The 25,471-nt window shown below is 42.4% G+C and overlaps 1 protein-coding gene across 3 annotated transcripts; it reads left to right on the top strand.

Annotated features, from left to right (window-relative positions):
* Positions 1 to 388: 388 nt before the first annotated feature.
* Positions 389 to 23,383, top strand: LITAF (lipopolysaccharide induced TNF factor). Of its 3 annotated transcripts, none has more exons than XM_044980663.1 (4): positions 389 to 417; positions 20,519 to 20,727; positions 21,129 to 21,285; positions 21,872 to 23,383. In XM_044980663.1, exons 1-4 carry the CDS (start codon positions 404 to 406, stop codon positions 21,978 to 21,980), a joined length of 489 nt encoding a protein of 162 aa, XP_044836598.1. In that variant the 5' UTR covers positions 389 to 403; the 3' UTR covers positions 21,981 to 23,383. The 3 variants fall into 3 exon arrangements, with proteins under 3 accessions (XP_044836598.1, XP_044836600.1, XP_044836601.1); XM_044980665.1 differs by lacking the exon at positions 389 to 417 and adding an exon at positions 1,155 to 1,310; XM_044980666.1 differs by lacking the exon at positions 389 to 417 and adding an exon at positions 19,906 to 20,005.
* Positions 23,384 to 25,471: the final 2,088 nt, after the last annotated feature.

The following is a 25,471-nucleotide window of genomic DNA, read 5'->3' as shown; positions in this document are numbered from 1 at the left end:
ACAAATCAGTTTGCTTTTTAGAGGTTTATCTGATAACTTTATTTAACGGGTGTCTTGTTGTAGACAGTTTCTCATACAGAAACACTGTAACTATCTACCACCCTATTTCTCTCTAGTCACATCCATTATGCTAGAAATTAAACTTTTTTATTTGACTGTGGAATTTTATCTCCTTGCCTGTGGCTTTTCCAGAGTAGGAAATCTCCCTTTGTTGGCTCACTTTCATCTTTATGTGCCTCACAGAAGGGGACATGGAAAGAAGGCAGAAAATAGTGCCAGGTTGTTTCATTCAGGCATCAGAATGTTCCTCTTCGGCACAGAGCAATGGGAACCTTTACAGGAATGATACTCCGTAATTACCTACATTTGCCTGATGATGGGAATTGTTTACTGCTGAATAACCATGCCTGTTAAAAAGTAAGACATTACAGAAATTGGAGAAGGAATTTTCCTCTTGTTCAAATTATCTTTGTATTTTGCATATAAAACTTAATAGCTGGTTCTGCTGATACAGTAATTTGTAGATCTTCTTGTTTTGACTTTCTAAGCCTAGGAAAAAGCTGATTTGCAAGGAACTCCAACTGCAAGGTCCTCTTGATAGCCTTGAGTTGGACAAATTTTCTCCTGACAAATTCCTTTGTTTAGAATGGTATGTTCCGTCACAACTTGTGTTTCAGAAACCTGAATTTTTACTCTCCTGGAGCTTAATATTTTTAAACCCTTTTCTTCTCTATACTCCCGTGTCGTTGTTTCTGGTTGCTAACTCGAAGGCACCGGCTCTCACACACGTAACTTGCCAGGCGATGGGACAGCAGACTGGAGGCTGCTCTTGTGGTCTGTACAGAACAGCTATCGACAGATACAGATGTATTATAGTTGATCAAAGTCTTGAGCTTAAGACTGAGCGGCTCGGGTCAGCTGGACGGGCTCTGGGCTGGCTCCTCGGCGAGCCCAGAGCCGACGTGTGGCTGCCGGGGGAGATGGGGCGGGGCCCATTGAGCCCTGAGCTGGAGAGCTCGTTCCCGGCAGGAAGGGGGGCGCGACCCCCGGACGCGGTGCCAGAGGGCTCAGGCCACGGCAGGGGAGGGTCACTCGCTGGGGCGGGGCCGCTCATTAACTCCCCGCCCCAGCTGCGAGGCGGGGGCGGCGAGCGCCGGGCCGCGAAGAAGGGGCGGGGGCGAGGAGCGGCCCGGGAGGGTGTAGCTTTGTCTCCGCCAGGCCAGGCGCAGGGAAGCCGCAAACTCGGGCCGGGAGCGCAGCGGGTCCAGCTCAGCCCGGGCAGCAGGCGGCCCCCAGGCCCCGCGCAGGAGGTGAGGGCGGCGCTGCGGGGAGGGGGGCCCAAGTCCTGCGGGACCGGCTGCTCGGGGTCCTGCGCTGCCTCGGGGGGGCCCTCCATGGGGGGCGGAGGGAGCGGCCCCCGGGGCTGCCCGCGGCTCGGGCTGCCCGGCTGTCCCGGGCTCGGGTTGCGCGGGGTCCGGCGCAAGCTGCCCCCGCTCCCGCCATCCCTTCCCTGTGCTGAGGGGGCAGCTTGGGGCCCGCTCGGAGATCGCCCGTAGCGAGCCCCGCTGCAGGGACGCTCCGAGCCGGGGCAGAGCTGGGCGCAGCCTCCCGCCCTCTCTCTGCGTCCCACGAGGGTCCCGGGGCGCCCGACGCCGCCCGCCGTTAGCGCTCGCTGCCCGCCCCAGCACGGTGCCCCTGGCAGAGACCGCCGGACACAGCGCGCAACCTGAGCCACGTGGGACTGCGGGAAACCGGCCAGGCAGCCCCCCGCCTCCCCCGCGCTGCGGCCCCGGGCTCCCCGGCCAGTCGGTGGCGGCCCCTCCCGAGCGGGGCCCGCTCTGACAGGCGGCCCAGGGCTCCCTCGCCACGTCTCCAGCCGCTTTCTGTGCTGCCTCAGTGGGGTGGTTTCAATCTCTAGAGCGATCGGCTTGGACGGTGAAGGCCCAGTTCCTCCCACCAGCGACTCCACACGCTGTGAGGCAACAGAGGGGCACACGAGGAAGAGTCGGGCTGTACAAGTGTATCTAACGCAGCCCTTCAGCCCTTTCCCTGCTGCCTGCATCCCTGCTCGAGTAAAGTGGGCTGCTCGGATGGTGTTTCCATTGTGTGACTTCCCGGGGCATAGGCTGGGATAGAGCTGCTGGGAATTTGTGATTTTTTTTCCCCCAAGTTTCTCTGAAGTGAAACCAAAGTGTCAGGCTGCTTACTAACCCACTTTGCCCCATGTAGCTTCTGTAGTTGCAAAGCATGTATTTTCTATAGATTTTGTAATTTTGCAGATTTCAGAGTAGCAGCCGTGTTAGTCTGTATTCGCAAAAAGAACAGGAGTACTTGTGGCACCTTAAAGACTACCAAATTTATTTCAGCATAAACTTTCGTGGGCTACAGCTCACTTCTTCAGATGCCCATGAAAGCTTATGCTGAAATAAATGTTAGTCTCTAAGGTGCCACAAGTACTCCTGTTAATTTTGCAGAGTTACTCAGTTGTTCTTCCTCATCTTTATATTTGTAAGCTCTGGAGCTGTAAGCCTGTATTTTTGGGAAGTATTTTAATACTTAGTTACTGCATCTGTTTAAAACTTTTTAATGTTTAGTTAGAAACATTTAATACTGGCAAGTGACATTTTGACATGAGCTCTTCTGTGGGTTTGTATATACTGAAAATTACTTTGGATTAACTATTCCTAGGGAATTAACTGGGATTAATGATTCAATTTGAAATTCACACCCTATTCTATGCTGAATTAACTTCCTTGGGTAAACAGTCCCTAAAACTGATGGTAGTGGAACACTCTGTGACAAATGATCAAAAGTGAAAGGGCATATCTGCCTAGGGTAATGCAGGAAAACTGAACCAAAAGCACGTCAAACCCCTGGGTGGAACATTTCATTCACAAGTGTAGTGGCCTTAACTCACTTTCATTAGGGAGTGAACTGAGATCACTTTTCTGAATGAGAGTATCTACACAGGAGTTTAATACAGTTTAACTAAAGCATTTTTAAATTCACATCTTCAGTTAATTTTTGCTTAACTTTCCTGAGTGTCCATGTGTAGACAAAAGTAATAGCTTCAGCGCTTAGCCAATTATATTAAACTTCTTTATCTTCCTGGCAAATCCCAAAGTGTTATGGCCTCTTTGCGGATAGAGTGCCATCTAGATCTGTCTCCAGCTAGGTTTTGGACGTGGTCTAGCTGGATATTAAAATATAGTAGTTTACAAAAAATTCTCAAATGATCTGCAGCTAGGACCACAAATTCTCCAGATAAGATATAAATTATTTATTAAATGTTCAGCTATTTTCTCAAAACCTGTGCTTTTTCATAAGACCTAGTACCATATTTTTATTTTAAAATGACACTGTCTCTCCAACATATAATGTTAAATCTCGTCAGCCTATAACAGTCAGTTTTAAGAAACAGTTACAAAATTCTTTAAAAAATTCAAGGGTGGGCATTAATCATTTATTTAAAATATTTTTTGCTTGTGAAGTTTTATTGAAGAAAAATGGAAGCCAGACTATAATTCCTATTATGTCAGTTGTAAAAACTTCTTTCCTAGGAACCCATATCAGCTTCTGGAAGACTCTTGGAACCATATATGATAGAGCCTTTATTCTCCAATAAACTTTTGAGGAATATGCACTACTTTAATTTTAAAAATTGCTATGAAAAGATAGGAAAATGGTAAACTAGGAAAAAATCTTATTGTCCAGGCAACCAAAAAGTTGGTATGGACAAATGATATATTTAATTACTTTCTGACCTGCACTTACAAATTCTGGGTGCAGTGGCGTACCAGTGCAATCTTGCTATAGGGTCAAAATAATGACTTCTTGTCTCCGTTTCCTTGGAGCAGTTGTGTCTCACGCTGTGCTGTGTGGATAGATCACACACATAATTAGCCAATGCACTTTCCAAACAACAGCATGGGCTCATTAGTGGAGAAGAGACAGAATAGCAGTTTTGGTATATTTTGCTAGCATGGCAGATCATATCAGGCTATTATGCATGAGAGAAGGACAGTCATTTTTTTTTCTAGGACAACCACATTTGAGATAGCAGTTTGTATTGGACAAGTTGGTTTAGGAGAAAAATTCCTCATTTTTCCTAAGTCATTCTCTTCTGGGTTCTTGCTCACCAAGGAGGGTTGCCCCTATCCAGGCTTTCCCAGGATCATCTCCTTTTGAGGTAGCTGTCCCAGGAAATCTGTAAGGGTGCTCAGTACACACTGCAAGCTGCCTAGTTTTAAGGGCTCAGGATCATCCTGAATGTCCCTGCTTTTTGTACCTAAAAGATGGCAACTCTACCACCAAATGTACAGATTTATTTCTTTGCCCCTCAAAGCAGTGTCTGCCTTGGTTCTGAGGTACAGGTTCATGGAAAATATATGCAGTAACAGATTACTCAGTTTTACTTTGTCATCTAAAAGAAGACACATTAGCAAGATGCTATTGTACACCACTGGTGACAGCTTTGGCTTTTTCTCTGTAACAATATGTTGTATGTATTTGAAGATTATACACTATGCAGTGCTGATGGTTTTTATAGGTCTGTTATGAGAACTTGTGCATTGACTGGAAAAAGTTGATAACATAAGGAGTGATGTTGGATACTATCTGTTACCAGAGGGAAGTGACAAAAACAAAAGAGCTTAAATCATCTGTACTTCAAAAACAAAATAGCCTTGAAAAGCTGGAAAAAAAGTGAGGCCTGTGAAAGATAGCATGTACTGTCAGTAAATACCACAAAGTGCTTTATAGAACTACCATATACATACAAGAAAACTATCACCCGTTACTAGAACACACCAGCATGACTAGATGAAACGTGGAAGCTATTATAACAAGAGCCAGCAACCCCAAGCAGCTTAGGCACAAGAAGTGAGGAATATGATGTTCAGTTAAAGCAACAGGAGAATGTGTGTGGGCAACCAGCAACTACCCATGTTGGGAGGATGTTCTTGACCAGTTAGTATTTTGGAATCTTTAAAGGGTAGAAATTATTTTCATTAGATTTTTTCTTAACATTTTTTTCATTTTGTATATAAGAACAATCTCTTCTGGCACAATCTCAAAGCAAACTTAAATTCACTTCTATTTCAGAAGCTGAATTTCACACAGTAAAAGTACAAGTAAATGCTTTCTTCCAGTGGTCTTAACAGAAGTTATTTTTGGTCCTATTGGATTAATTCTGTATGAATATAACTGTTTAAAAATTTGATATCTTTAAAAGCAATTATGGCAGATTATCTGCTTTATTCTCTTGTCCAGGAAGACACTAGTGTTGCTGTTAATAAAGTTAACTTTATTAAAAAAAAACCCATTAATGAAAGGTTGCAGTACTTGCAAATAGTTGAGAGCATGAAAAGAAATACATCCCCCTTTATTTAATAGTAATTGGGAATCCTAGAGCATTATGCTTACAGGCTCAAGAATACTAATGCCACTGTGTTGTAAAAATAGCAGTGATTGGGGACAGCTGGTAAAGGTACAGTTAAATGTGCAGCTTTTCATTTTAGTCATCAGGGAAACTTTGCTTCTATGGTGAAGAGAACTGTAGGCCAGGGTTTGTACAGACTCTGAGGCCATGTCTACAGGTGCTGCAGTGCCATAGCTATGCCCCTGTAGAGTGGATGCAGACTACAGCAATAGAAGGGGTTTTCCATCACTGTAGGAACGCCGCCTTTCAGAGCAATGGTAGTTAGGTTGAAGGAAGCATTCTTCTGTTGACCTGTTGGCATCTATGCTTCGGTTAGGCTGGTGTAGTTGCAGCACTCAGGTGTGGATTTTTTTACAGCCCTGAGCACACTACTTATGTTGACTTAAGTTTTTAAATGTTGACCAGGCTCGGTACTTACATGTACTGGTCTGGAAGTTAACTACCTTCCCTTCAGGCGGGATATGAATGCAGACTCATTTCTGCCATGATTCCCTGCAACCATGCTGTTATTTAATCAACTCAATTCTTGTAGGCAACTGGGGAAAATCTATAAAACACACATTCCATTATCAAAAACATAGTAGTATGGAGATATGTCCAATCACCTTGGCCCCTTTGTTTGTCATTTTTCATTGTTAGTCTTTTTCTATTAATCTTTAGATTGTGAGCTCTGTGGAGTAGGAACCATCATCTCTGTCTAGCATGATGATGGGGAATACCAGAAACCAATACTGTATTCTGTTCTTACACTGTAGATACTGTAACACCAGCTGTACCTGGAGTTTTATCTACTGGTGTCCTGAGGATGGCACATGTGGCATTTCTAAGGAAAGATGCTACTGTAAATTCCTACCTGGAGCAAATACAAAACCACTTTCCTTAATAAGCCTTTCTCTCTCAGTTGATTGAAAGAAGTAAACTGACTACTGGTGCCATCCTGAGTGATGTATTTTTGGGCATGCTATCATTCTTTCACTGCTGCAGCTTGGTACATTATCCTGTATAACCAAGTTAATATAACCAAGTTAAGGGAGCAACTTATGACAGATGTAGAATTTCTCTTAAACATTCCTATTCTGCTGAACTCTCCCACAAGAGCAAGTAATTAGGAATGTTTTAGAGAATTTCTTATCCTTGGAAGTGAGTGGAGTTCCATAATTGCCTGATAAATTTGCATGACAAGCCATTGGCATAATTTGCTTTACTTGAGAGCTTCTCTAACATAAGCCAAACTTTTAAGCATGAAATACTTTTTATTTGCTCAACTCTTTCTACACTGTGCCAAAATATGTTTAGACATCTTTAACTTATTGAGGAGATCTGGCTTGAGAGATGGGTATGTAGACATAAGGAAAATACTAAAGCAATACTTTAAATTCCTCCTGAATCCTGCCTCAGAAGCTTGAAGAAAGCAATGGTTTATTTAAAACAACCAAACAACTTCCACAAAATCGTTGTTCCCAATTTAACACTTTCATTCTGCATACTCAGTCCAACTTCAAGAGCCATTTACTAGGATACTGTCAGATCTTATGAGCCAAGCAGGGTTGTGCTGAATCAGCAAATTGTCTCAGAGACCTCCAAAGATCATACCACCTATGGAAGTGGTAGTGGTAGCACAGAAGGTGACAAATCCTCCCACTGTCCCAGTGTTGTGCTAGCAGGCACTGAACTCCGGTAAGGACCCTTTTTCACATGACACAATAATAGCAAGTAGCAAGGACCTTTTTACATATAAAGATGCCATGGTAGCTATTCAAAGGGTGTTTTTATCATTTGTGTTGGCTGAATTCCAATTTGGGTAATTACATTTCTCCCCTTCTGTTTCAATTGGATTAAGATTAAAATTGTAGACAAAAGCAAAGATAATGTTGACATACACTGTGAAATTGCTGCACTACATGCCAATGGTGGATGAAAGATCTCTCTCTATCACTTATTTACTATATGTGAATGCTGTGAGATTTAATGATGAAGTATTTTGAGATCCACTGGTAAAAAAACCTAAGTGCAAAGTAACTCAGGGATGAAGATGTCTGAACTGGTGACAGAATACTAGTAGATCATTTTAAAATCAAAAGCTTCTTTTTCTGATTGTGGTGCAGCATGTGACACTTACTGTTGTTGTCTGATACAGAACATTAATGCTTCCCAGACTTCCTTAGTTTTCCCAAATCATGTTGCTCTTTAAGAAAGTTGCTCGTGGAAGTGTTGCTCAGGGAAGTCACTTGCCTTAGCTTTCACAGAGCATATAACAAAGCCTTAGTCTGCTTTCTATTTTGGAACTGGACTTTTAATATGAAGAAGCTTGATTCTTGCTCAGGAAAATGTATAGATCAAAAACTAATTCCAGTGTCAAGTGAAGTATTAGTATCTGTTTCGCTTAGAGCTCCTTGCTTGTAATTAGTTGATGGTGGTTTTTTTGCTGTTGTGTACATTACATCAGGTCATGCTGAATATTGTTTGTATTTCCTCTTGTGAAATATTGGAAAAAGTCAGGTCCAGTTGTGAAACTGTATTTCCTTTTGGCATCCATGCACTGGCCCAGAATCTGCACTGTTGTGTTTCCATGTGTACTCCCTTACTAATGTAATTGGCTAATAGATAGCACAGCTTCTGGATTATCAGGGCCAATTTACACTGTCCTGGTATAGGTTAGGGTCGTCTGGGAGGTACTAAACTTATGCTAGCTGGCAGTGGATCTTATGACTTAGCATTCTGACTGTATGCAGCTAGTACAATCAGCTCTGGCTATACGGAGAATAAATGAGGGGGCGGTGACTGGGCCAACTCTGCCCCCACCAGAGAGCTTCCCTGGGGGAATTCTCAGCTGGCCAGATCAGGCTACTCTCCATCCCACTTGTGCAGCATGTGTGATTCCTAACTAATGTAAGTGATGGGAGAACTGGACCCACTAAATCTAAAGGGTGGATATTCCTAGCACACCAAACTTTTATACCAGTGCAACTCAATTGACTTCAAGTAAATCTTACACCAGTGTTGGTGTAAGGTGAATCAGACCATAGTGATTAAACGTACATATGCCCCATCTCGGGTTTGTTTGGGCTTTGTATTTTGGAGTTTGTGTTTCCCCACCTCCATTTTACTAAGATATTATCTTCACTGCTTATGGTTCCTGTGGGGGAAATTCGACATTAGTTATTTCTAACTCATTCACAATGCCTTTTGTTTCCTTCTAGTAAAGTTCACCTGGCCACGGCTTCTGTTTCCTTCCGGTTAGGACTTCCTGGCCAGGTGTGTGTAGTTTAAAGATTCCACCAGTGTTCTCACAGTGTGTTTTTCCTCAAGTAGGAAACACCCCCTCCCCCAAAACAAACAAACAAAACAATCCCTCCCACAACTTTCCTTCCTGGTTAACAAATGTGCAATGATCTGCATGGGCCAAATTCTTTTACACCATTATGTGTACTTGAGTTTCTGTGTGATAAACACAGACATATTCCTGGGGAGACATATTCCTGGGGAGTTCAAATCTGTGGCTTGCCTTTTTTGATGCAACAAATAAAACATTTAAGCAAAAGTCTAGGAGGGCCTGGATATTAAAATATATAAAAGGAACTTTTTTGAGGCTTAATGAACAGTAGTATCTTCTTTCCCTGATTTTTAAAATTGCACCAGCTTAATCTTAAAATACAGAGAGGGAATTTCAGGATGGCTGGCCCATATTGAATCAAGTATAGTGGTCTGGAGCAGAGGCCCACTGGCTCTAATGGATTTTCAAATGAGGAGAGTTTTTTCCTTAGGGGAAGAACACTTATTTTACAAAATCTGAAAAAGCAGGGGTCTGTCTATGTACAGACTTACAGACTGTAAGGTTAGAAGGGTCCATCATGATCAACTAGTCTGACCTTCTGCTCTTGCATTAATGGGAGAATCTTAAATAGATCTGAACACATCAGGCAGACTATTGCCAGCCTATCCTAGGTACGGGTGAGGTGCCTGTTACTGTTCACTGCATGCCATAATATGTCGTCTCTTCCAAACCGTATATAAGACACATTAAGCACGTGCCTCATTTTGCTTTTGTCACTTGTTTTTTGAACTGGCTTGTTTACAAGCTTTCCTCTTAACAAACTGGACTGTGTGTATTAAGTTTCTCTTGAGCTGCATGTTTGATTAACAAGTGGAATGCATAGACTTCTGTAAAGGAGGTGTAGTCCATTCTCTGACTGCTTTCTGAGAAGTGTTTTTAAAAAACCAACCCAACACCCCCACAAAGCTGTCAGTTTCAAGCAAAGACATATAGAAAAGAAATTTTTATTAAATTATTTAATTAATCAGAATGTTGAATTGGACCTTATTACGGGAGAGCGGGAAACTGTGTATGAAAATGAGTCTTCTCATGAAGAGAGATGGTTGCTGTTTCTATACCCTGCCATCAGCAGCAAGCAAGTCTCTGATCTGTGTTGCTATACCTGAGAGCAACAACAAAATTAATGATCATAGGAGAATATCCTCCTAGCCTTATGTAAAAGTCTTCACTCCAGTTATGCACAGACACAAAGCAAGTTGCATGTCCACTCTCAAACAGAGGCTAAATATTCTTATACACAGAGACCAATGATTTAAGAAATACAGTCTTTACCTTTTTCTTAATCATCCATATTTTGATAGCAATGTAATCTTTGGTCAAATCAACTTTTACACACTATGGTCCAGTACATCTCTGGTATAACTCCAACAAAATAAGCTGGCATTTTTCCTCTTACCAATGTAATTATAGCAGTAGTTGGTGATTATGACAGTGCCCCTTCAAGATTGATAATTAGTACATTAAGCTTTATGTATTTTTCTAAAAATACATGACAACTTAAAAAAAAAAACTTCATAAACCAATTTTTAGTTTGGCTTGCAAACCCAGCAAGGGGGAGTATCTACATCCAAACATTGCAGCATTGTGTTAGTACAAGAGCAGGAAGTGAAATAGTCTATAAACAAATTGTCTCATGATAAGTTAAAGTAGTATGGGGCTGCATGAATGGACTATAAGATTGTCAGGTTCAATAGGTAGTGATCAATGGCTCCATGTCTAGTTGGCAGCTGGTATCAAGCGGAGTGCCCCAAGGGTTAGTCCGAGGGCTGGTTTTGTTCAGTATCTTCATTAACGATCTGGAGGATGGTGTGGACTGCACCCTCAGCAAGTTTGCAGATGACACTAAACTGGGAGGGGTGATAGATACACTGGAGGGTAAGGATAGGATACAGAGGGACCTAGACAAACTAGAGGATTGGGCCAAAAGAAATCTGATGAGGTTCAACAAGGACATGTGTAGAGTCCTGTTCTTAGAAGGGAACAGTCCCATGCACTGCTACACACTAGGGACTGAGTGGCTAGACAGCAGTTCTGCAGAAAAAGACCTAGGGGTTACAGTGGACGAGAAGCCAGATATGAGTCAACAGTGTGCCTTTGTTGCCAAGAAGGCTAACGGCATTTTGGGCTGTATAAGTAGAAGCATTGCCAGCAGATTGAGGGATGTGATCATTCCTCTCTATTCAGTACTGGTGAGGCCTCATTTGGAGGACTGTGTCCAGTTTTGGGCCCCACGCTACAAGAAGGATGTGGAAAAATTGGAAAGAGTCTTGCGGAAGGCAACAAAAATGATTAGGGGGCTGGAGCACAGGACTTATGAGGAGAGGCTGAGGGAACTGGAATTGTTTAGTCTGCAGAAGAGAAGAATGGGGGTGGGGGATTTTATAGCTGCTTTCAACTACCTGAAAGGGAGTTCCAAATAAGATGGATCTAGACTGTTCTCAGTGGTACCAAATGACACAAGAAGGAGTAATGGTCTCAAGTTGCAGTGGGGGGAGGTCTAGGTTGGACATTAGAAAAAACTTTTTCATTAGGAGGGTGGTGAAGCACTGGAATGGGTTACCTAGGGAAGTGGTGGAATCTCCATCCTTAAAGGTTTTTAAGGTCAGGCTTGACAAAGCCCTGGCTGGGATGATTTAGTAGGAGATTAGGTCCTGCTTTGCGCTGGGGTTGGTCTAGATGACCTCCTGAGGTCCCTTCCAACTCTATGAAATACTGTAACTAGTTGCTGTTTTAAGTAAAAACACAAAGAACCCCTAACCCATAAATAATGGAGACTTTTTTTAAAGGTTGCTTCAATTTTAATATTTTAAAATGTAAAAGACATTTAAAATATAAATATTGGTGTAATCTGACAAAAATCCTTTAACCACTTATTTGTTCATTAACTTAAAAAAAATAAACAGTTCTTCATGAAGAATTTATTATCCTCTTTCCAGCTCTTGGATTGTGTTATCGAATCATCGTATACTATGTAATTGGTTTCAGTCTGTATATATTTAAACAGATTGGGAAACCAGCCCAACCAATAATTATGGATTAAAGGTTAAGTCAGTGACTCAGTTCTTCCTTTCCACTTCTGACCTGTTCCTCCCAGTCCTGAAACTAATCCTGTCTCTTTCAGCTACTACAATCAATATTTGTATGCGTTGCTGCACTTCCTGATTCCTTTCTTCCTCTTTGCTGTTGGCTCCCCACAGTACACATTTGAGTCCTATCTTCACAGATAAAAAAGGGTGCATTTTTTTTCTTTTCCCAGTGAGACTGGCTCTGTCAATTCAGCCAAACATGATTAAAAAGCCCTAGTAAACTGCAGTGTACATCCACGTAAGGAAAGTTTCTCTACCATGTGTTGGCTAACATGGTTACTAATACATAGTAAAATTTTAAGCGGTGTGTACACTATGGAGACCATACTGGCATGGCTATGTGGGCACAATCCTGTAGCGTAAGCACAGCCTACACCAAGAAAGGGGTTTTCTGTCAGTGTAGGAACACTGCTTCCCTAAAGAAAGATAGCTACACTGATGGAATGCTTATGTCAACGTAGCTGTGTCCACACTGGGGGGTTAGGTTGGCATAACTGTGTTTGTCTGGGGTGTGTGTGTGTGTGTAGGGAAGTGACCCACACCCTTGACTGATGTACATGTAGCCATGTGGCACTAACTTTTAAGTTTAGACTAAGCCCAAGTGTGGATAAGGCAGTTTGTAGTCTTCATGTGTGTTAACAGGTCATGGTAAAAACTAGTCTACCACTGGGCTTTTTAGTGAAGACAAGGCAACAGGCTAATGTTGGAATTAACTGGCCATGTTATATTTTAGGGGTGAGCATAGATTACAGCAGAGCCATTGTTTCAGACATGTTAGGCCTTGTCTTTTTGGTTCCTGTGCTACTTAAACTGTATCCGTGTTGTGTATCTCCTCCTCCCTCTCTCCCTGAGTGACCATATCCTTTGCTTTGTCTCCACTAGGATTTTACATCTTGGAACTAGTTCAACTTAAAAAACCAAAACCCACACCTTTTCTTAATCCAGATAAATGCATGTAGTTGGTGTTGCAAAAACTATGTAGACAAGGCCTACGTCTCCATTTTAATAAGGATTCAGAGGGCTTTTTAATTGTTAAACTGACATGACTGAAAAATACTGTGTGTGTGTGTGTGCGCTTATCTAAGCATACCATTGCTGAGTTTCACTCCACTGTGCACAGGTGCCTTTCACCAACTCATAGTTACCAAGTCAAGTTTTATCCTGAGGACTTTTTGTATCTGTTGTAAATCCTTGATAAACTGGGTCTGATGGAAATTTTGCAAGAATCTGGACTTCAGCAATAAATCCTTAGTTAATAAGTTATGGCTCTTTGCGGATCATTTTCCCCTAAAGGTTTTAATGTCTCCAATAGCTAGACAACTAGATTGTGTAACCAGGTGTCTCACATTTCTGTGAGGTGTGGCCAGCAGAAGCTCTTGCTTGTTAAAGTCAGCAGTTTCAGGTTAGGATGTGAATTTGAACCCTGTTCTTGGCTTCAGATTGCATGGGTTTATATCCTGGGAACTTGCTTGGAGATTCTGGGCTTGCATGAACTCAAGCCTCCAACCTAAACTCAGCTGAAAGTACCACCTTATTTAGCGGGAAGGAGAATAATAACTACTCAGGATTTGTCTGGTTTTGGATTGTTTCAAACTGCTCCCTCCCACAGATGTATCATCACCAGGCTTGAGTATGGTTATGAAAGTTTCACAACCTCCATTTCATACTCGTCATGGGAGAGGAGTATCTTTGTGTGTCACTCCCTGGAGTAGGATTTGTCACTTGGCATTCAGCTGTTTATATTTAATGTACTAGCTAATCGGAATAAGCATCAGTTTTAGTTTGAGTGGAGCTACTCATCAGTGTTGTGGTTTAACAGCCTTGCCTACCCCTCAGTTCAGTGACTTTTGTGCTGTGCAGAGAAACAAATCTGTAGTGGGAGCCTCTCTGGGTGGAAAGACTTAAAGGGATGTTGCCTCCTCCCCATAAATAATCGTTTCCTTCTCCAAAAGACATAGAGGGATCTAGGCCTGGGGGACAATGGGCAGGGCTAGGGAGCTGGAGCAGCAGTGAGAAGTTATGATTCCTTAAATACAATTAACAAGAGAAGTTGGGGTAGGTGGATTTTATGCTGCTACTAACTCTCCGCTGAGCACTCGGTGATTCATCTCCACCAAGTAACATGGCATACTTGGGTGCAGTGAGTCAATGGCACTGTGGTCGGGGGAGGGAGACTGCAGACGACTATGGAGGGACGGAGGCCAGAACCTTTGGCCCTTGTCTCCTACCCGTGGTTCCATAGATTGGAAGCTGAGGAGAAGTGATAGCCTGCACAAAGGAGCTACAGTTTGTCCATTATTTTGTGCCACTGATTTAAGGGCATATGTGTATAAAATGTATTAAAGTGGAAGGGAACTGTCTGCATCAGTGTGAAAGTAGATCCAGTCTTATATTTAGCCTGTATTCTACTGTTAGAATCTTTTTTGTATATTCTAGTTTTGGATCATTTAATATAGCTTAATTATTTGCATACACAACTTAAAAATAGCTCTGTGGGGCACTGTGCTAAACTGATACCTTTCTACTGTCTCCTTTATCCTTTGCCATTTATATAGTCTATTGCCTTTCACTACCACCTTTGCTATCTGAATCATTGTATGGAAAGAGCTTTTTTTGAGGACTGGGAGACAGGACTCCCAGTTCTATTTCTACCTCTGCCACCCATTCATCACTGAGCCTGTTTATTTCTTTCAGGTAAGCTAATTTCTCTTTGAATTAAATGAATGGCTCACTTCATATATCCCAACTCTCAGTCCATTAAAATGCTGCTAAACACTCAAGTCCTGCCTGCTCTGAATGATGCTTAAGATCTCCTGGGACTTCTAAATCGGGGCTTGCTGTGGTGTTTCTGGCCAAAATTTCTTCTCCTTTCCAAACTTGGTAAATGTTTTTACTGTTGCCATTCACTCCACAAGTGGGTGAATGTCTGTGATGTGTTGTATGTAAATAGCAGTAAAAGCATGTTGAGTTCCAAGATAAGCTATGGTATATAATGTAAAATGTTTTGGGTGAATGAGTGGAAACCTAAGTAAAACATTGGGACATCTGTCCGGGCATAAAAATTAATCTTTTTAGTTTAAATAAGTTTATTTTATATAAATAGGTGTATATTTTTAATATCGGGTTGTCATGATTTCAACTAATGTTAATGCATAATCTTAGTGTAATTTGTTCTTCTAGCATTAATTCAGTCCACATAGGGTCCTCTCTTTTGAGTTCTTCTCCATTCTGTTCTGTTCCTCAGAATCTCTGCAGCGGATCAGATCCTTTTGAATGACATCCATCCATCTAGTTTTAGGTCTTACACTGAGAGAAGGGTTGGAACAGCCTGTTTTCTATTTATTCTTTGTCTTTTCACATGCCCAAACCAGGGGTGAGCTGGAGCCAGTTCGCACCGGTTCGCGCGAACCCGTTGTTAAATTTAGAAGCGGTTTTAGAACCGCTTGTTAACTAGCTTCCCTGCGAGGGAAGCTTTGATGGGCTCTGCCTGGGAAGCCTGTAATTCCTCCTCCCAGCCGCCGGGGGGCGCTGCGCTGTGCTGCGAGAGCCATGTGAGCTGCCTCCTGGCCCTGTTGCTGCTCCTGCTCTTTGGACCTCTGGCCCTGGGGCTCCTGCTGCTGCTGCCTGGTGAGTCCCCGGCTGCCTCCTGCTGCTCCCAGCCCCCCCGCCCCCCCGTGTGAGTATCTGTGCCCCTCCCCCGCCCCCCTTCCCCGCAGCCTGCCGCCCCCCTTCCCCGCAGCCCTTGCCACAGCCACCCCCTGCCTGCAGCCACCCCCTGCCCACAGCCGCCCGCAGCCCGCCTGTCTGCATCACCTGCCCACAGCCAGCCTGTGTCACTCCCTGCCTCCAGCTAGCCCTGCCGCACGCCCCTATCTGCAGCCAGCCCCACATCCACTGGTGCCCTGCAGTTCCCAGGGCAGTAACCCTGCACACCTGCTTTAATGAGGGGGGGGGCAGGGGGCAGCTGGGACCCACACATGTGCACACCCTAGAGTGACCAGACAGCAAGTGTGAAAAATCGGGACGGGGGTGAGGGGTAATAGGAGCCTATATAAGAAAAAGACCCAAAAATTGAGACTGTCCCTGATCACCACCCACACATGTGAAACAGAGCTCATTTCTAGTTCAGCCCCATCTTTTTAAAAAAGAACTTTAGGTAGGGTTAAAATACATCTGTATTTTCCTGGACATGTCAGGCTTTTCGGTTCTTAATCACCTCCTGGGAAAATATGGACGTATGGTAACCCTATTGGTACAAAAAATACATGCTGTCGCACATCCCTTAAATCAGAACTTTTTATAGGGAACCCGTTGTTAAATCAGAACTTTTTATAGGGAACCCGTTGTTAAGATTTTGGCAGCTCATCACTGGCCCAAACCATCTAACCCTGGATTCCCTCAGCTTTTCTGTAATTGGTACCACCTGCACACTTCCCCCAATGTTCTGCCTTAACATTTCCACTGTACTCCAGATCTGATCCTGTCTCTTGCTCAGTGCCCAGTATTCAGAGTCATACCGAAGTGCAGGCCTAATTACTGTCTTATAAATCTTTCTTTTCAGTTTAATAGACATTCTTCTATCACTTTTCTCCATTTAGTCCATGCCTTTCCTCTTCTGTTCATAAGTTTGTCATTGAGTTCACCATTATTGTGTACTATGGAGCATAGGTACTTAAACGTCTGTGTTTTCTGGTTATGGCTGCTCCCTCGCTCCCCCTGACTTGCTCTCATTGTCTTCCTGCTGGGTATTATTGAATCTACAGACCATATACTCTCTTTGATTTGTTAGTTCTTGATCCATTTTTTTTTTTCAAGTATACACCTGTATCTCTAATTCTTCTTCCCTTTCTTTTTGCTCTCTCCCTCATGAACTCGACATTATAGGCAAAAAGCACACATCAAGATGTTTTCTATAAGGGTGTTGAGCACCAATGTGAACAAAAATGGGCTTAGTGCCGAGCCTTGATGTACTCCAACTCTTACTAGTAACTGTTCAGTTTCTCCATGTGGCCTTTTAACTATGGTGAAAGCACTTGTGTACATGTCCTGGACATGTCTGATAGTCTTCAGGCATCTGTTTCTTACAAACCCGATCCCTATATCACTTCATCTGAGGAATGTATGGGCTTCTAGATTTCTCAGTTGCACCTCCCTGACCTACTAAAGACATGCTGTACCACGTTTTATACCACATCCATGTGAAACTGGGCATGCTTTTACTGATATGAGGCCATGTGAACTGGTGAACAGCAACTATAGAGAAAATCATAATGTCCAGCTTTCATCTAAGTCAAGCTTAATGAATAAACCCCCAGAAATGTATGCCTATCTTGAGGCTATGAGATTGTTCTTTTTATAGTCTGTTCCTTCAAACTTTATTCATACAAATATTTACCACCTTGAAATTTATTTGTTGCTGTAGGCAAGCATTAAAAAATGCATTGGTTTAACTAAAGATGTGTGGCTTTTTGTCTTTGTTTAATTAAATCTGTTAAAACCACTGCAACATTGTTTGCACCAGTGTGTGGACACTTTTTTTTTTTTTTTTAATGAAGCCCAGTTTCTACAAGGTTTGAATCAAATTGAGTGCAGAGTCAGGGTTTTTCACCAGTTATTTACTACATTGTTCTTTTAAACCTAAGCATTTTTAAACTTTAATCCAACTTTGAATATAGACAAGGCCCCTGAAAGACTCAAGCAGGAGGAACAGCTTCTGTTTATGTATCTGAAGCCCCAGTAATGGGCAACACTCAGCAGAATAAGAACATAACACTTAAATGGCACTGGCGCACATTTACACATGAAGGAAGAGCTGTTCCTGAGAAACTCCATACGTGAACACTCCTTCTGGAATAAGGGGATCTTGTTCCTGTTTAACTTAACCCACGAAGTGAATTAAGGGTTTGTTCAATCCAAAACTGGTATTGATTTTTCTTCTCTCCTGAGAGACTCTTTGTATGCTCTTTTTAGATAATGAGCTTGCGCCCAAAGTATAAATAGCTCTTAAAATGTTGTTCTAATTCAGCGAGGTTATATAGGATCTGATTTTAACATGGTTTGAGTTGGCTTGATTTTTGAACAGCAGTTAGTTAAAACCTCTCCCCTATCCTTCCTATGCACTCCCACTTACCTCATTTCTCACAATCAAGTGTCTGCTCCCACTTCTGGATTTTGAAGCATTTAAAGTATGTGTAGTTGCTTTAGGCCTTGTTGGCCTTTAAGAAAAAAGGGGAAAATTAAAAGAAGATCTTTTACATGTCACTGATGTCCTTGAACTTGCATGCAATGTCTAAGTAGTGCTGAGCACTGGTAGACTGTATCTGTAATCCATGTGACAGCCCAATCTAGTTTGAGCTAAAATGGAATATTGAAACAGTGCTGTTGATACTGTTGCCATGAGCTCAGAGATCTAAGTAGCATCTAATCATGGTTTATATTAATGTCAGCTACTTTATCGACTTTTTTCAGTTAACATCTGATTATCTGACTCACCAGTTTCAGAGGTAGGAAAGTCTCTTAGCAGCAGTCAGTTGTATGAGGCCATTGGGCTTTCAAATAGTTTTAGGCCCCAGTCTAGCAGTGAGCTCCATGTGGGCACAGGGATCTGTCTCCATGGAGCTTGTTGTGGATTGGGGCCTTAATTTATTCAGAAGGCCCAGAAATTGTCAACTTTTGAAATGGTCCATATAAAACTTCTTGCCCCTCCAAAACACAAGTGTAAAATTCTTAAATTATAGCTCTTAATTCTTAAATTATAGATAGAGCCGAATGGAAAATATTTTGTCCACACAAATATTGGGCAGGCAATGGAAAAATCCTTGGCCACACACACATGCTACAAAGCCCTGTCTCTCATGACACATTAGCAGAGAGGGTGATCATCCTTTCCTTCTTGAAATCAAATTAAGTGTTATGCAACTTGGCCTATAGCTACGCTTAAATTACCTGCAGTGCTTCAGTGTGGACACTCAGTGCAGCAACTTGGAACAAGTATTGACTAGAAGGCTGTCATAGCTGGGATGTTTGATCTAATAGACAAGTCTTCAGAAATCTTTGGGAGGAGAAGAGGGAAGACTTTTTTAAAACTTGTGCTAGTGTAGACAAAGCCTTTTCACTGGCGAAACAGTGTATCGGTTAGGGATGTGGAGGAAACCCCCCTCGACAATACATTAGGGATGTGGAGGAAACCTCCCTCTGCCCCCCTCCCGACAATACATGTTTCACCGACAAAAGGGCCAGTGTGGACAGCACTACATTGGTGGGAGAGCATCGCTCACCGACATAGCTACCGCTGCTTGTTGAGGGTGGTTTAATTATGCTGGCAGGAGAGCTCTCTCCTGACTGCATGAAGCGGCTACACAAGAGGCCTTACCGCTGCGGCAGTGCAGCTGTGCTGCTGTAAGCTCTAGGTCAGTGGTGAGCAAACTACAGGCCGCTTACGGCCCGTCAGATGTTTTTATTCAGCCCTCGATTTCCCGCCGGGCAGCGAGGTCAGGGGCTTGCCCCGCTCTGCCCGCCCAGCGCTCACCAGCTTCTGACTCTCAATTCCCTTCATGAGCACCATCTTCCAGCATGCAGAGCCACACTGCACAGGCACTACTTCACTGCACTGTTTCTGGGATCAGGAACCGCCTTCCCCCTCCCTCCCAATACAGCAGCCCCCTCTCCACACGCGGCAACGCGCCCAATCCCCTCCCAGTCTCCTATGGCCCCATCCTCGAGAGTCTCAAAACTGCCCGGGACTGCGCCTGTCCCAGCTAGGGTGCCTCTGCCCGTGGCGGTGCCTGGTACAGCCGCCTTGGAGTCCTGCTGGCAGGGCCCCTGGGAGTACCTGGTACCGCCCCTGTAGAGCCCCATCCTGCGCTACATCCCATGAGTCCTCTCTTCCCCACCATGGTATCCATTATAGAGCCCCCCCCATTCTACACCCCATAGAGTGCCCCTCCCCCAGCATGAAAAGTAAGTGTGTGTGTGTGTGTGTGTGGGGGGGGGGGGTTGGTGTTTACTGGGAAATAATGCCACACTGATGTCATAATAATGCCACACTGATGTTTATTTTTATGACAATTTCCTCATCGTTTTCAGTATGAAACCCAAGAGATGGAGATAGGTTGAGTGAAAAAACTCTGTTTTGGCAAACAGCAGGTGTGGTAAAATTGAAAACCCTTGAAAGGTCAAGGATCATATTTTAAACGTGATTTTAATGACTCAACACTGGGGTTGAGTTGAATCCAGTGTGCTAAGCATGTCCTGGGTGGTTGATTAACAGGTATTGATGGCATATAGCACCCTGGAGGATTTGAGCTCCAAATAAGAGAAATTACAGGAGATGGAGGGGAGAGGTTGCTAGCCTGCTATGTTAGTAAAAATGCTGGATCTGCCTCTTACAGCATCTTCAATTGAAGAAGGAAGGTTGAGAAACTAAAATTGTTCTGGAAATAGTGTTTTTGGATGAGGAGAGGCACTGTATTTAAAAAAAAAACACTTTAAAGAACAATTTTTAAATCTTTAAAAATAAGACTAACAAAAAATCCTGCTCAGATTTATTACTCTGAATAAAATGTTTGTCTGCCAGCCAACCACCTTCTTTCTTATCTGAATGTACCCTGTACTATAACTTTTATTCCCTAAACAGCTTGTACATTGTCTGTTTTCCAGTTTTGTTTTAGACACAATGTCCGCTCCAGCATCCCATCTGCCAGCTCCCAGTGGCTACCCAATCCCATCAGCACCCCCAACATATGAAGAGACAACAGGAATAAACACTTACCCTCCTTATCCTGCCCCGGAATCTGGGCATGGACCAAACATGAAGAGTATGAATCCTCCTCCGTATCCTTCACAACCTGTTCCAGCTCCTAATCCAAGTAAGTCTGAAAAACTGTTCAGTGTTTTATATCTGTAGTTTCCCCGTGGGGCCCTAATCAAGGTGCCATATCGGCATGTAGCAATCATGATGCAGAGAGATTTCTCCTTTTGTCCCATTGTGTACATTACATGGAACTATAGTTCCATGTAATCTCGCATGTTTTCAAGATATCACTTATAACTGCCTCATCTGACTTTCTACTGCTTAGAAGCCAGGTTTATTTCTAAATCATGAGATACTGTTCCGTTGATTGCAGTAGTGTGGTTTCCTTTTATCTTGTAATTTATAGTGCCCTCAGCACTGAGTGTATTTTTAATGCACAATGTTTTGGTTTAGATATGAAAATTTTCTTTTTTTTAACACCGGGGGTAAACAGTGCCTTTCTCTTTGTTTGCTCAGTTACAGTTCAGACTGTGTACGTGCAGCAGCCAGTAACATTTTATGATCGCCCAGTTCAGATGTGCTGCCCCTCCTGCAACAAGATGATAGTGACACGTCTCTCGCACACTGCAGGAGCACTGACCTGGCTGTCATGCGGCAGCCTCTGCCTGCTGGGGTACGTTGATATAACATGTAATGCTCTCATTTGTGATTCTCTCCACGCATGTGATTTCCATAGCTCAAAGAATGGCTGGGAAGCTGATCTCAGAAAGAGGCGGAGTCTATGCCTGCTGGGGCTCTTTCATTACTCTCCCTCTTCCTGAGACGGAAACTCCCAGTCTTGTTTTTATTAAACAAGCTAATAATGCAGAGATAAGTTTTCACTGAATGTATGTAAAAAAAACCCCTCCCACTCTGAACAATCATTCAGAATCCCTTTGACCTTTAACACGAGGGAGGAGAAAATCCTGGGCATAACTGTCAGCAGCTTCAGTAGATTTATGGTCTTTCCATACCTGCTGGGTTTGGTTAGCTGCTCTTCCTGTGAATGGGACACCTCAGGGTTTCAGTGACTCTCACGCAACCCCTGCAGGGTTCACAAGCCCTGCTTAAAAACCAGAGTGAAGTACAGTGCCAAACTCTGCATTACTCTTCCTAGTGCTGTGCGATCCCATTTTCAGTTTGGCAACTACTGTACATGGGAAGAATGTTACTTGCCATGAATTGAAGGCAGAACGAAGGATGCTGTTTTATCTTCGCAGGTGCATAGCTGGTTGCTGTTTCATCCCCTTCTGTATTGATGCCCTCCAGGATGTGGATCACTATTGTCCAAGCTGCCAAGCCCTCCTTGGTACCTACAAGCGTTTGTAGGCAATATCAAAAATAAGTGAAGATGGATGTCCAAGATTGTTCAGCACCTTTTCAAGCTCTTTCTGAACTTCATGAAGATCTCTGTGCATTGTCATTGTGAATGGATCAAGATTTATCTCACTGTTGTTTTAATAGTAAGAATCTGCTTAGGGGGGACTCAGGACTGGTAAGGGGATATATAGTCTGTCACTTCACAGGCCACTTAGTCAAGTTGGTAGTGACCAAATGTTGTCCCTCTACGGTTTATGCAAAATAGCTGATGGTGTGGGTCTGGTTAATATTAGAAAGTTCCCTATGTGGATTGACACCTTTGTCACAGAGACCAAGGTCTGAACTTGCACGCAGGCAAACTTACCTTCTTACGCCTAAAATGATGCCTCTGGGAAAGTATTGAAGCAGGTTGGCAGGGGACTGTCTGTGATGGTCCTATTCTGTGGCTAAAAAGGACTTCTGGTCTCTAGTGTAGTCAATCTGATACCTTTTACGTGCACTAAAATTCACTTTAAATTTGTTTTTAAAAATTGCCTTTAAAAGAAACAGAACCAAAAATAGCCTTAAGTTTTTGGCTTTTCCCTTAGGCTGCTTTACCAAATCCAGCCCACTCAGGCTACCACGTCAGATGGCTTTTCAACATGGTCTCCCAGTTTCCTTGCTGTTTGTGAGTTCAGTCAGACCTTTAGCACTGCACAGAGTGTTTTTGTGCAGGATTTTTTTTATAAATATATGTATGTATATTTTTTTTTTTTACTGCTGAGTTATAAATCTGTGAAAATAGCTTTCTGATGGAAATGCTGATAGAGCCATGGCTTTATCAGTGTTGTCTTTCCTATAATATAATTACATGAGCCAAATAATAAATCCTTAAAAAACAAAACAAAAAAAACAAACCTGAGGCCTTTAAGTTTATAAAGCTTGGATTCCATCTGCATAAATATTTTGTTTTGATTTTTTAAAAACAACTTTTTACTTGCTGTTGGTGTAATCTGATCACATCTTTTCATTAAGAAGGTAACTTCTTTCGTTAAGGAGTTTCACTGAGTGAGTGCTAGCTGGATAAGACTTGTATGGTGATATTTCAAATGAAAGAGAAGTTTCCAAAATGAAATATGGGTAGAATTTCCAGACACTGATCACAGGAATTGAGGTGTGAGTCTCTGAAGGTTGAAGTACTTCTCATTATTGGGGTAGAGTGGTCTGATAGAAACTACAGCCTAACACTGCTCCTTGTGTCAGGCAGAGCGTGATTCCACCACTGAAGGTTCAAATGTGTTTGCTGTGATTTGGTTGAATGAGGTCTGTGTAAAAAAGCAACATTAGAAGTTGAGTTTAAATATGAGCTGTGATTGTAAAGTTGTATTAACCCATGTAAACAATAAATATTGCAACTATAATTCTTTAAAAAAGTCTCTCTAAATATTTGGAATAGGGGTAACTTTCTTCCCCAAAACATTACAACTTGTAACATTGAAATGCAGTGGCTATTGTACTACAGATACATAGCTGACTTTTATTTCTTTATTTTTCTAAACTGATTTTGCTTTTTGTGGTTCAATTTGCAAGTGGTTTTAAGAACTCCTTCTATATTTAGAAAAAGTTTCAGGTCTGATATTTAGTGCACCACAAGAATTTACTAAAGTAGCAGCTAACTGACAACAGAATAATGGAGATAAAGAGCTGAAACTATTTTATGTACTTTACACTCTGCATTTATGGTGTTTGTGTATTACATGTGTGCTATCTATAGATAGAGGTTACCTTAACTCAAGAAAACCAAAGCTTGATGGGGTTTGGGGGAAGGATAGCTCAGTGGTTTGAGCATTGGCCTGCTAAACCCAGGGTTGTGAGTTCAATCCCTGAGGGGGCCATTTGGGGAACTGGGGCAAAAAAATCTATCTGGGGATTGGTCCTGCTTTGAGCAGGGGGTTGGACTAGATGACCTCCTCAGGTCCCTTCCAACCCTGATATTCTATGAATAGCAATACCTCATAGTGCCAAGAAGCATCAGTAGGGGTGACTTCTGTGGAAAGCAGAAAAGCAGGTTTATGCAAGTATTTAAAGGATTTTTTTTGTATTGTAATCCAAATAGAAGATTCTGCTTTCTATTTTGCAGTTTGACTGTTCTGTTTTTTCCATAAGACTTATTTTCAAAGCTTGCTATATCAGCATAAACAACACTACCCTAATAACAAAATATTCTTCTTTTTAAAATATGTGGTTGGGTAAGTTTTTAATTTTCTGTAGTTTTCAGATATGCCACTTTCCCCAAATATGATCAGTGTCCTTATTTTGACTATTTTCACATTTAAAGTAGTTTTTCCTACTGTTTCCCACTGGTACTGGATATATGCACCTGTTCTGTGCTATTTGTTTTGCAATATTATACCAATTTATATTAACTGTCTGCACACACGTTGTATTGACTGTAACATGCTAATAGCAGAGACCTGGAAGCTGTCCCATGAGGAACTTGAGCTCATTGCAGTTCACTGGAGTATGGGTCAGCTTGCCCCGGAGCATTTTGCAGGATCTGGATCTAAAGCTGCAATTCAGTTGTTAAAATATTTGCAGTCAGGCTATTGATAGAGACTTTAAACAACCATTAGTTGATCCTAATTTATAACCTTATATGTGTCACAATGACAAATCATGCCTTTATTTTATTCACATCTCAAAATATAATTCTTGGCTCAGGATTTGTTTGTTTTGAGACAGATGGAGCAAAAAAAGCATGTGACACTTCTTATTAACTCTTTATTCATTTGCCTGATAAGAGGCGGATTTAAATTGCACCTCTGTCTTTGGTCACATCACTCCTTTTCCACATAGGCAACCCTGTTCATTTGTTGAATAAACAGATACATTGTCAAAGAAGTATTCACCTAAGTTCCCCTATCCCTACATAGTGATGTCACGGAAACCCTGAAGCGATAGCCCCTCATACTGACAAGGCCCAGAGTTTGGGTTTTGTTTAGGGTGTGGTTTGCCACATCTCTTTTTGCCCTGTCAGAACCGGAATAAGGCTCATTGCGTGGGAGGATTCGCTGAGCTTGATTTAGGCTTGCTAAACCACCTGCAAAAGCCACCTACTACCCCCTCTATGGCTTTGTTCTGAGCATTGCTTCTCGATATTGTTTATTGTGTATGTAGAGACGTTTTAAATTGAATGGACCAAAACAATTTTCAGTGTCCAAATAAGTGTTTCAAGGAAATGCAGGAAATACTACATTGTGCGTGTGCGTGAGGGGGGAAAAACATTCGTGTTCTGGATTACATGGAAGTCACTGTCTGCTTTCATTGCTGAATATCTTTTTACAATAAAATCGTGTTTTGGTTTTTGTACAGAGTGACAGTTGTAATGTTATGAAATATTGCATCCAGGGGTCTGGCAGGGGGATGAAAATGTGGGCTGGAAAGGTGATTCTTAGGATAAATAAATGTATTCCTCAAATGTGGGTGGGAACATTTTGGCCTTAATCTAGAGAGATGGGAAC

Source organism: Mauremys mutica, chromosome 11, assembly GCF_020497125.1.
Source record: "Mauremys mutica isolate MM-2020 ecotype Southern chromosome 11, ASM2049712v1, whole genome shotgun sequence".
Classification (NCBI taxonomy): domain Eukaryota; kingdom Metazoa; phylum Chordata; order Testudines; family Geoemydidae; genus Mauremys; species Mauremys mutica.
This window is presented reverse-complemented; position numbering and strand designations above follow the sequence as displayed.

Coding starts and splice junctions, on each gene's coding strand:
- LITAF (XM_044980663.1), top strand. Junction 20,728..21,128: donor TGTTCCAGCTCCTAATCCAA/GTAAGTCTGAAA, acceptor TTGTTTGCTCAG/TTACAGTTCAGACTGTGTAC. Junction 21,286..21,871: donor GGCAGCCTCTGCCTGCTGGG/GTACGTTGATAT, acceptor TTATCTTCGCAG/GTGCATAGCTGGTTGCTGTT.